General features: G+C 40.8%; 1 protein-coding gene across 1 annotated transcript in view; it reads right to left on the bottom strand.

The window, feature by feature from the left end:
- LOC144493600 (synaptotagmin-like protein 2) overlaps positions 1-12847 on the bottom strand; it is a 201652-nt gene that overhangs the window by 33086 nt on the left and 155719 nt on the right. Inside the window, exon 7 of the mRNA XM_078212746.1 lies at positions 177-265. Coding sequence (XP_078068872.1) covers positions 177-265 — 89 coding nt within the window. The remainder of the gene's footprint in view (positions 1-176; positions 266-12847) is intronic.

Genomic DNA, 12847 nt, shown 5'->3' with positions numbered 1-12847 from the left:
ACATGAGGTGATGAATTACTTGTTGTTGCTTGTCCCTCTCGGAACGATGATTAAGCAATGCAATATTTACAGCAGTAAATTAATATTTTTCATATTTATACAGTATCTATTGAGCTACCATTGATTTTGCATGATGCAGGGCAAAGTGAAATGGTTCATATCCTCAGAAAACTTACTGAAGGCAAAGTAGAAACTTCACGAGCGGCTGGCAGTGAGGAAGGTTTATTTGTTTTGACACTGAAGTCTGAAGAATCATTTCTGTGTTCTGAAATTAGGAATAGGACAGTTAACAGTTAATCATCTAATTGGCATGTCTTTAGTGAATTTTATTGGTGATGATATGAAACCGTTCAACTGCAGTATCCAGTTTAGCCTCAAGTACATACAAGTCAAATGTTTTGTTGCAGGCGCTCAGAGTTAGATACAGCGTAACATTTCCCCTATTTTGTCATTTTAAATCCAACCTCAGAAGATTATTTTTTATTGCATTAATTCTTCCTCCATCAGATACGGATGTGCAGAATATCGGGAAATTGCAAACAAACCCATCAGCAGCAGCGTATTTCCAAAAGGAAAGGAAATCAATGTATTAGTGTAACAATCACCCCCGCCACCTCCAGCATAACTGAAGATGCTGCTGATCTAGTCACTGATAAAGCTGAAGGACATTTTAATCAGGCAAATGTAGCCATGTTCTCTTTTGTATCCCCCAGTCTGGACAGAACTCAGTGCTGTGAAATGATAATTTTTGGTGCGATAAAGACTTCTTTGGAAACTGTCACACTTCTGTGGGGCCTCAGCGAGGATGTAATTGTGGGGCACTATGGCACTGTTTTCTAAACTGCAACCTTCTGTCATTGCACAATACCACTGATCCATCCGTGGGAAGAAGACATTTATTAACCTGCTATTGCTTTCCTCCTCAATGTCAAGGAAGCATTCAATGTCATAGAATGGAGCTATTTATTTGAAAACTCGTTTGATTTTTAGCCCCGTCTTTTTACCAAACTGAACACGTTCTGTAGTGTGCAATGTAATAGTTGTTATTAATTATGCCAGTCTGAGACTCTTTCATAACTCTCAGGATAAGACTATTCACTTAAGTTACTTGCAAAGACAACACAAGTAAAACAGTACGAAGCTCCACTGTAGTAATCCATGTAAACTATGCTCTTTGTGGATGATTCATTACAAACAAAGCTAATCCAAAAATCCTTAATTTAGTTGGCTGCTTTGCCCTTTTGTTAAAGGCAAAATAAACATAAGAAAGGCCAACGTAATCATTGTCATTCAGATATTTCATTGAAACCCTAAAGTGAATGAATGAATTATTAATAATGGTTATAATTAAAATCAATTATCTGATATTTTTAATTCAGCACTTAATTCCACAACAAAACTATTGACTTCAATTTAAAGGCAAGTTGGGCGAGTGTGGAATGGTAGTTGATCTGTTACTGCTTGTTTTGTAATTCAACTGCAGAAGGGGTGCATCTCTTGAGTACATTATTGATTTTTTTTTCAGTGTTATTTGAAAAGCAAGGAGGGATAATGAGTCTCGGTAATAGTTTCAAGCTGTATACATTGGAGACTCCAGAATATCCTGGGGTGTAATTTTTTTTACTCTTGGGGTGTGGGTAATGCTGGCAAGATTGAATTTACTGCACTTCCCTAGTTATCCTGAAACAGGGGTAGTGGGTTTTCTGGCTGAATTGCTGCTGTCCCTGTGGTAATGGTATTTCATTATGGAGAATTCCAGAATCTTGACCTAATAACATGTCCAAGTTGACATGGTGAGTGACTTGGAGGCAAGTGTGTTGCTTTCTGCTGCTCTAGTCTTTCTCATTGGCCAAGGGTGCAGAGCTGGGGCACTGTTAAAGAAAGCTTGGAAAGTTGCTGCTGCTGTGTTTCTCTAGGTAGCACATATTGCAGCCACAGAGTGCCATTGGTAGATGTGTGGATGTTGAATCCAGTAACGGGGTGACAATCAGTCGACAACTCTATCTTGAATAACGCGAGCTTCTTGCATCTTGTTCATGAAGGCCCCACCTTCTCAATCTTGCCCCTCACCTGAGGTGTGGTGATTTTCAGGTTATATCACCACCAGTCAGCTTTTCCCCCTCAAAGGGGAAAGCAGCCTATGGTCATCTGGGACTATGGCAACTTTACTTACTTTACTTATACTTTACATTGGGGCTTATTTAACTCTGGCCGTGAATTCAGAACATTTTTTTCTTTATGACATTAAGTCAAATTGGGCAGCATGGTGACAGAGTGGTTAACACTGCTGCCTCACAGCGCCAGGGACCCGGGTTCAATTCCGGCCTTGGGTCACCGTGTGGAGTTTGCATATCCTCCCCATGTCTGCGTGGGTTTTCTCCGGGTGCTTTGGTCTCCTCCCACACTCCAAAGACGTGCAGGTTAGGTGGATTGGCCATGCTAAATTGTCTCTTAGTGTCAGTGGGATTAGCGGGGTAAATATTTGGGGTTACGGGGATAGGGCCTGGGTGGGATTGTTGTCGGTGCAGGCTCCATGTGCCAGATAGCCTTCTTCTGTACTGTAGGGATTCTACAATTCTATGAAATCCTTGTATCTCTTTTAACCTGAAGGAAAATGAGGAAAAATGGACATTTCATTCCATTTTGTTCTCTTAATTTTCCCAAATTCCTTGCACCAGTATCATTGTTCCTTTGGCAGTATGATTCTCAAAACTGAATGCAATATTTAAAACTGAATTATATAGATTTGACCTTTTGGCTAATTTTCCAACATTCTGACAGCATTATTAACGGTCATTTCTTGTTGCAAAGTCATTTTTCAGACTGATTTGCAGCTACCTCAGATCATTTCTTCCATCTTTATGGCACCACTATTCATTCTGCCAATCACAGTATTTTTTTTTGAAACAATAAATGTTCTTTTGCAATCATAAACCTTGAGCCACTTGAGTTCCTCCCACGTAACCCCGACAGATTCAGCGCAATTTGTCATCTCCTGCACTTTCAGTTCATCAGCCGCGCCAGTCATGTTTTCTAAACTCTTCATCTAAGTTATTTATATAGATTTGAAATAGTACTAGACGTCAGGCTGAGCTCTCAGATACTCCAGTAATAACTTCCACCCAATTTGAAGAACCTTCATTGACTATTCAGCTCCTGCAGTAGAATGATATAATAAAAAGTCAAAGGAAAAGTGGTGATAGCTTCTGAAGTATGAGAGTTGATTAATCAGCTTCTTATCCATCCCGGTGCTCTAAAAATATTTTAAATCAAGCTACATAATTTGCTGCCATGTCCCCAATGCCTAAAGAATTTGTCAAGTTGTTTCACCATTTCTTCATTGCAGCAGATTTTTTTTTAATAACGGCAGCCAAATAAATTGCTATTTAGAAAGTGTATAATCCACCATATGGCTTGAATGAACAGCTGTCAGTTAAAAAATTCTCAATCCTTCAACAGGGCTTTAATGCACAAATGCAATTATCTGACAATACAGTTACACTGGAAGGCTTGTAACTCATTTCAAATTTCATTAAGGTTGCCAAAAGAATCAGCGGAACATAAGAATTAAATAATCTCCAAGGCTTGTGATGATAACCTTAGAACTATTAAACCAGTCCCAGCCGTATTCTTGATTGGTGAAAGATGTAATTTAACCATTTTCCAGCATTTGTCAAGTTTAGAAAATAGGAGTTTCCATTCTGCAAATGTTCTGAAAGAAGCTATTTCTGTAGTTACACTTTATGATTAAGGTACAATCCAAATAGATTGGCTTAGTAGACTAATCAGAAAAAATAAATTACATTACCTAAGCTAAAATTGGCTGCCTGGGCTTCCTCATCCATATCTACCTTCTGGCATTGTAATTAAGTAACTATCCTAATGGAACTGCTATGTACTTGATGAATTTGCATTCATTTTTTTTCTTTCTAACTCTGGAATAAGTTCTAAACATCTGAGGCCTGCCACTTTAAACTCCACTCTATTGACAACAACACCAGAGAACTGACCAGAAATCAAACCTCCAAATTTTATTGTCATTGATATTTCCACTCTGTCCTCCTTTTCTATGGAGGTGGGTCCTATTCCAAAGAATGGGATGATTAGACTGTGTATGAACATACAAAAGCAAAGGACAGGATAAGACAAGTTGGCCCATTGAACCTGTGGTGGTGTAATTTCAATATTCCAACATTTCCATTTAACTTACCTTTCACCCTGATAGCAAATAAAAACCTGATAGAGGTAAAAAAATATATATAGTGGCCTATTTAGAAAAATACTCTGCAATGAATCGACACTTGCTACAATCTCCACAGCATAAATGCCAACACAAACCAGTCGGGATGAATGGCCTGTTTCTGTCTTATAGATTGTATGTAATTCTGTGAAATTCATTCCAGAAGTTGATGATTCGCTGAAAAAAAACAATAGCCTCTAACAACTAATTGAGTCTTTGACTTGCGTAACCTTAGCCTCAGATCCTTATTAATGCATTTAGCTCAAACAGCCAATGTACATAGACTGAGTCTGAACCTTCTTCTATTTTAAAGAAATCAATCAAATCTCCTCAAAGTCTATGATTTCTCATTGAAGATCCCCAGGGCTCTTTTTTTATTATTCATTTTGAGGATATGAATGTTGCTAGCACAGCAGGCATTTTTTACCCATCACTAGTTGCCCTGAGCAGGTAGTTGTGGGGTTGCCCTGTATATGGCTCCAGCAGTTTCATACAATTAAAGTGGCTTTCCAGACCACTTCAGAGGTCAGTTAAAAGTCAACCAGATTACTATGGGATTAGAATCACACACAGGCCAGCGTTGATAAAGACAGCAGGTTTCCTTCCCTAAAGGATGTTGGATTTTTAAAACAATATGAAAGAATTCAAGGTCACGGTTAACACTTTTTATTTAAACTGAATTTAAATTCTCAAATAGGGATTTGATTCCATGTTCTCTAGATTACTCCTCCAGTAATATAAGTACTGAATAAGCAGGCCCCTATTATAATCCGAGTGTAGTATAAGGTGCTGATGGAATCTGTATCTGTAGAAGGCAAAGGCAGAGGTGGAAAAGAGAGATAATTACATAAAAACTGTAAAGAGATTAATGAACAATGGAAATTATTAAGAAAGGTTTGTTATTCACCAGCATTTAAGACTGCATTCTTCGGGATATTACAAAAACAATTAAATCAGTTATAAAAGACATTGAGGGTGGAATTCTCCCGTGGCCCTGTTAGCAGTTTCAATACAACGGATGGGTGGGGAGAATTTGTCAGGACAGCAAAAATTCATTTCCTGCGCTAACTCCAGCTGCTGCCAACTATCATGGATTGGGAAACCTGCTGGAGGTCTGTACGAAACTGATTTGCATCCCACTAATGATTGCAGATGAAGTCCTGACTGGAATCTTCCACCTACACCCGATTCTCCACAATGCCAGCAGGTAAACACACCAGTGTGGAACACGTTTGGAACAACATGGGCCAGAATTCTCCGGCCATTCATGCCCCACCGCCACTGCAAGCAAGGACGGAGAATTTGGCGCTCAACTGCAGCAGGACAAGAGAATCCCAGTCGCGTGAATGGCCTCAGAATCCTGCCCATGTTGTGCAGAAGTTGGGATTCAACTGGAAAATGCCTGGGCTGCCTCCAGAGTTCAAGATGGAGACCAACTCCATCCTGCCTCCAGAGTTCAGGATGGAGACCACTAGCAACACCACAGCAGTGTGGGGAGTTGCATCTACAGCTGGATCTTCCAGATTTAGTGTCATCAAGGTGATCCATCTTCCAACCTTAGAATATTCCTGGAGATCCATCTTCTTTCTCAGAAGGTCCATTCTCCGGTGTCAGACTGCTCCCGGACATCTACCTTCATTTTTTAGGAGGTTTAACGATCTTCTTTCTTCAACAGTGACTCAATGATGTTGGGCGTCTTTCAACATGGATCCCTGATAAGATAGCAGACTCTGCACCATCAGGCCTTTTCTGCCACAGAAAATGGTGCAAAACACCCGGTTGCATAATTAATGAGGTCAGAGATGCAAGTTAGGACACGGTTTCCCACCAGCTTCCCAGTGGGAAACATTCCATGTTCCCACTCTTCGCTCAGATCTCCACCTGGAGATTCTCCTTTATTTATTTCTGTGGACAAATGAAAATTGTCACTTGCAACTTGCTTCAGACTGGCCAGCCCAGCAAGCTGTCAATGAAGTATAATATCCAAGCATACATAAAATGGTCTGGAGTTACCAATGGAGGAAGCTTCAAGGTACAAATGCAACATATATTTCACAGATGCCTATTCAGAAAATGTTAAACTGGATTACTTTTTTAGGCAGTGTGACAAGTTACTGGAATTAAACAATAAGTGGTTGCTTTGATTAACCAGAGTGGGCCTTCCAGCATATTGTCACTCTATAGTCAGTGGTAATGTGCCAAATGGGATTGAGATTAAACTGAGAACAAACTATGTCAATCTGGTCTTATATCAGGGTTTGCAGGATGGATAGAACCATTTCTCCACCCCAAATTAGATCACTGACATTAAAAAAGTCAGGACCAGAGTGGGGACTGGTTATGTCAGGAGCTGCTACAGCACGAGTACTAGGTGGGACACAGCATCAGGTCAGCAGAGGCAGGTAGGACTGGACAATCTTCCAAAGTCTCAAAGTGGGATCAGCTGCATTTGAGACTACGATCATGGTCTGGAGTTTCAAAGTAATGACAGATTGTATTTTTGAAAAACATTCAAGTGATATACTTACCTAATTAGATGGGGTGCTGGCTGGGCTGTGTGTGTGTATGGGAGGGGCAAGGAGTGGTGTGTTGTAGGCGTTGTTCCATAACCTTCAAATAGCAGCAAATATTTAAAGGACGAATACTGGGATCAAATATTCAGCTCCTCAGTCTACTCCGCTATTTAATAAGATCATGGATAGGAACCTCAAATCTGCATTCCACCTACCTCCCATAACTCTCACCCTCTCGCTTACTAAGAACTTAGGGAGAGGTGGATAGATTCTTGGTAAGAAAGGGGGTGATTGTGCATCAGGGGTAGATGAGATGCAAATTTGAGGTTACTATCAGATCAGCCATTATTTTATTAAATAGCAGTGCAGGCTCGAGGGACCAAATGGCCTTCTCCTGCTCCTTGTTCGTACATTCGTAAACATGTGGTTTGCAAAACACTATGATTTGTTAAGCTGATTAAACTGATAACGATAAACCATGGTAAATAATGTAGGTTCACATCGGACAATCATCTGATTGACTGTGACTAACAGCAGTTTCAATCCAAAGTAATAGCTCATTTTGTGGAAGGGATGATTGAAGGAAAGGATATATGTTCACAGCCAAGCCAGAAATTGAGGTTGGACAGACAGAAATAAATACTCCAAGATTCAATCTATTTGAAAGCTGTTTTATGCTTCTAACAGGATCACAAAAGTATGTTTAAAAGATGGATATTTCTCTTCAATCTGAAATATTATTTTATTTTAAACCCATGCCTAAATTTACCCCTGAGGTATAAAAATGCAACACAACAATGTTCAGACTTTTATTGTTGCACACTCATTCACATCCCAATTTCTTTGAAATGCAACAAATTGATTCAAAGTCTTCTGGAGATTCTTGTGCCCTCAAGCGCTTTCTTTAGCAGTAGAGAAGCTTACAGCACGATACATAAGGCAGGTTAAATGTCAACAGAAAACTCAACTTGTATTTATAAAGCACCCTTAACATTGCAAATTGCCCCGAGACACTACACAAGAGTAAAATTTGAAATCAAACCACATCTGAAAATATTAGGGCAGTTTGGTCCTAAGAGATAGATTTTAATGTAGATCTTAAAGGAGGAAAGTGAGGTAGAGAGGTGACGAGGCTCAGGGAAAGAATTTCCGAGCTTAGGGCCAAGGTAGCTGATGGCATGGCCACCAATGGTGGAGCAATTAAAATTGGAGGTGCTCAAGAGGCCAGAATTAGAGGAACACAGATGTATTCGATGGTTGCAAAGCTGGAGGTGATTAGAGAGATAAAAAGGTGCAAGATCATGGAGGAACATAAAAATAGATGAAAATATTAAAATCAAGCTACTTCCTAACTAGGTGCAAATATGGGTCAGAGAGCACAAGGGAGATGTGTGAACGGGACTTGGTACAGGCTCCAATAAAGACAGCAGATATTAAGTTAATGGAGCGCAGAACATGAGAGGCCAGCGAGGAGAGCATTGGAATATTCATATGCAGAGATAGCAAAGGCATGGATGATGGCTTCAGCTAGGGATGAGCTGAGGCAGAGGTTATGTTACAGAGATGAAAATGGGTAGTTTTAGGGATAACATGGATATGTGGTCAGAATCATGCTGGGGTTAAAGATAGTAAGTTTAACAACACCAGGTTAAAATCCAACAGGTTTATTTGGTAGCAAATGCCACTAGCTTTTGGAACAGGCTGTCCCTTCATCAGGCGGAGTGGAGAAATGCACCTGATGAAGGGACAGCCTGTTCCGAAAGCTGGTGGCATTTGCTACCAAATAAACCTGTTGGACTTTAACCTAGTGTTGTTAAACTTCTAAACTGTGTTTACCCCAGTCCAACGCCGGCATCTCCACATCGGGGTTAAATATGGCAGAAGTTTGCAAAAAAGTCTAGTTTAGCCTCAGGCTAAAGAGTGGAATGGAGTCAGTATCAAAGGATCAGAAGTTGTATCACTGACCAGTGACATTGGTTTGCATCTTCCCAAAATTCAATTGGAGTAAATTCCAAGAAGTTTAATCATAAAAAAGCGGTGAAGGAATCAAGAGAAGTCAATCGTGTCAGCTCAGAGATGACAACATTCATTATTTTCAATGAATGATCGATGGATTTGCATGTCTGTTAATATTAATCACCGTGGTTTCAATGAATATTTCAAGATTTGGAACACTAAGAGGGATTCCCGGATAAAAGGAGATGGATTTTGGTGTGTATGTTGCAGTATAAGGGTCTGACATAAAGAGTTAACATCAGACTGAGTTCAGATCTTCCAACACAGTGATGCAAGAGAACACATGGCCTGTACCTTGTAGTCAGTGCAGTATTGGACAGAGCTGTGAGTAGAAGCAAGCATGGAGACACCTCTGTACAGGCCAGTCTCCATGGAGAGGTCCTGATGTCCATGGAGCACAAAGGGGGGTCTTAAATGTGACTTAGAGACTGTGGCACCCTTTAAGGAAGGTGCCTCGATCTCAGAATCCCAGCTTTGCTGGTCTGTTTAGGCCCTGCCCCTCCAGCAGGGTGTGTGATCCTCGCCAGCACTCAGAAACAGAATGTTGTTAAATGGGGTGAGAAAAGGCGTCTGTGAAGCCAGCAGATATCACGCAGCTTTCCTTGCCTGATTCAACACTTCCAAAATTGCACCCAATGACTTGTCCGCCAATGCTTTCCAAAGATTAACGAGACTCAGTAAAGGTATAGGAAACACTGAGTAAATTTCTCCTCATCTCCATCTTGAATGGGAGACCCCTGTAGCTGCGCCCTCTTGTTTTAGATTCCCCTAGGAGGGGAAACATTGGCTGGAATTTTCCAGCCATTCAAGCCGGCAGGATTCTCTGAACCCGCTGCAGTGAATGGAAATTTGGCTGGGTGCCAATTTCTCCATCCTCGCTTGAACTGGCATCAGGGCATGCTCTCTGCATCCACCCTGTCAAGCCCCCTTAAATCTTGTAGATTTCAATAAGATCACCTCTCAATCTTCTAAACCCCAATGAGTATAGCCCAAGCAGCAGAATATTTCCTCATACTTTATCCCAGGAATCAACCTGGTGAACTTTCTTCCAAAGTTCCACATATCCAAGCACATATACATAGTGTTTTCAAAGGCTAATTGCATTTTACAGTTATCTGAGAGTCAAAAGGATAGTCCTCTACTTCTCTCTCAGATAATATTAAGGCGTGATGTGAAAATCCCAGACTGAATTTTTTAGAATTCCAGCCCCAGTGAAGCCTGAGACTCATTATAGTTTGTCAGTGCATCAACTATGTAACTGAATTTACCATTTTTTTTCTCTGTTGGTACAAACCAAATTCAGACTAATCCAAAAGATGTGCTATAACTGGATTCATAGTGAGAGAGAGGAATCATTGGAAAGCATTTTGTAGCAAGATATCCTTCCTTTTCTTTCCCACTACTCAATGTGAGGTGGAGGGTGGGTAGAATACTGCATTAACAAGGTAAATGTAAGAGAGTGAGAGAATCTTTAAAATGGGACTAAAATATTTATCAAAAAACTAGTCTAGCATGGATGATATACGGTAACCAAAATGTTAAATGACTGCTGGTAGTAGAAAAGAAACATGACCACAATACTTGTTTTCTTGTCACATACAGAACCAAGACATCCATCCACAGAAATATCTCAGGGCTCATTAACGTACTAAATTATGCACCACTTAGTATTTCCTTTTCTTTTATTCTCATGATGAAATTAATATTTTGACTATTATGTTACATTCAAAAGTGTTCACAAATGTGAAAAGACCTGTCCGTCAACATAAACCATCCAATAGCCCCTGTCAAGTATTAATTATTTCTTGCCCACAGGAGAACAATGTATTGAATGATCCTATCACAAAGCCTCTTAATTAGAGTTTATTTTCAAAATGGGTTTGGGTAATATACATACTTCGATCAAATGCACATGCCTGAGATTCTGCTATATTCATTTCAACGAGCAGTAATAGCCCTCCTAGCCCCAACTCCTTCAGGAAACCTTTCCAGTGCCCTGTCTCCAGGGCCATAACATTTGCATGATATGGCAGTTCAAATAAACCAGTTTGATATTCGTCTTAGTCTATTTAAATGGAACTCATTTACATCATACCTTACAGGTATTTCACTAAATCCAATTCTCTTTTTTATTTGCTTTTAAGCGATATTTACACTTACTACACAGCTCAATAATGGGTATCCCTGTTAGTGGGAATATTAATCCAGAGGGAACATTTGCTTGAACATCATTCCATTTACTTTCTAATCAAAACCTACAGGCTGGCAGGGTCAGTTTATGCATTTGAGAATTACATATGTAGGAACATAAATGGAAGCTGCAGTGAAGAAGCAAAATCAATTCTCAGGAAATTCTCAGCCATAGGAAATTTCATTATCTTCACCATTGATGACCAATCCAGATGATTTATTTATTTCCAAACATGAGTTATGAACAATACATTTTCTTAAAAGGCCAGTTTCTCCCATCAAGGATGTGTTTTCAGAAACACCAGCAAATTACTTGGTGAGTTTTTGCAGCTTGTAGATGGTACACAGTGCCACCACTGTGCGTCGGTGGTGGACAGGGTGGACCCTGAAGGTGGTAGATTGAATGTCAATCAAATGGACTGCATTGTCCTAGATGGTGTCGAGTTTCTTGAGTGTTGTTAGAGCTGCACTCATCCAAGCAAGTAGACTATTCCATTACACTCCTGACTTGTGCATTCTAGATGGTGGGCAGGTTTTGGGGATTCAGGAGTTGAGTTACTTGCCACATGATTCCAAGCCTCAGACCTGCTCTTGTAGCCACATTATGCATATGGTTAGTCCAGTACAGATTCTGGTCAATAGTAACCCCAAGAAGTTGCTAGTGGGGATTTAGCAATGGTAATGCCATTGAATGTAATGGAGAGATGGTTGGATTCACTCTTGTTGGAGATGGTCATTGCCTGACACTTCTGTGGCATGAATATTACTTGCCACTTATCAGCCCAAGTCTTTATATTGTCCAGGTCTTGCTGCATTTGAACATGGACTGCTCCAGTATCTGAGGAGTCACGAATGATGTTGAACATTTTGCAATCATCCATGTGCATCCTCACTTTTAACCTTATAATGGAGGGAAGATCATTGATGAAGCAGCTGAAGATGGTTGGGCCTATGATACTGCCCTGAGGAATTTCTGCAGTGATTTACTGGGTCTGTGGTGATTGACCTCCCAACAACTATAACATGTCCAACCGATGGAGAACTTTCCCTCTGATTCCCACTGATTCCAGTTTTATAGATGTGTTGCTCCTTGATGTAGTCACTCCTACATCACCACTGGAGAGTTCAGCTCTTTGTCCATGTTTGGACCAAGGCTGTAATGAGGTCAGAGGTTGAGTGGTCCTGGCAGGGGCCTATCTGATTTATCCTGGATAATCTGATCCCACTTCCCTTGTGGTGTCCATGATGTTGCCCTGGGCCAGATGTAGTTCCATCAGTGGCCATTACTCGTGGTATCGCTGCTGGCGTTGAACAGTTGCTGGCCCTCTGACTGACTGGCAGCTCTTGGGGCAGGAGTTTGCACTTAAAGTCTGGGAGGCCAGACATCAGACAATTAATTGTTGGATACTCATAAGGTCTAGTCAGGACTCCCAGAAATAGCTGAGGCAGGATTTCCCCTGACTTTCTTACAGTGGACTGTGCGACCACCACTTTGTAAAATCTCAGCCCATCTGCCTGACCAATAGATGTACTAATCATTTTTTCTTTCTTGTTAAATTTTGCTTTGTCCAAATTGTATGAACATGTGAGATTCTCCCAAAAAAAACTAAGTGCTCAACGGGCGGGAAAATGGCAGATTTTCCTGTCTGTTTTTTGGGCATACTTAGTTTTATGACTCTCCGACACTCTATGCTCCAGAGTGTCTCAGAAGGATTCAAACCGATAAAAGGGGGAGGGGGGGGAGGGGGCCTCATGCTGCCCAAGAGGCCAGATTCAACGTGCTGAGCGGGCCATTGTGCATGCATTGATCTGTCAGTGTGGAGATTGGCGCATGTGAACTGGACCCCCCGCCCCACCCCCGCATCACCGGCCTCCCAATCTCCAGCTT

This window comes from Mustelus asterias, chromosome 5 (assembly GCF_964213995.1).
Source record: "Mustelus asterias chromosome 5, sMusAst1.hap1.1, whole genome shotgun sequence".
Taxonomy (NCBI): domain Eukaryota; kingdom Metazoa; phylum Chordata; class Chondrichthyes; order Carcharhiniformes; family Triakidae; genus Mustelus; species Mustelus asterias.
Note: the sequence above shows the minus strand (reverse complement) of the source record. Positions and strands in the feature narration are given on the sequence as shown.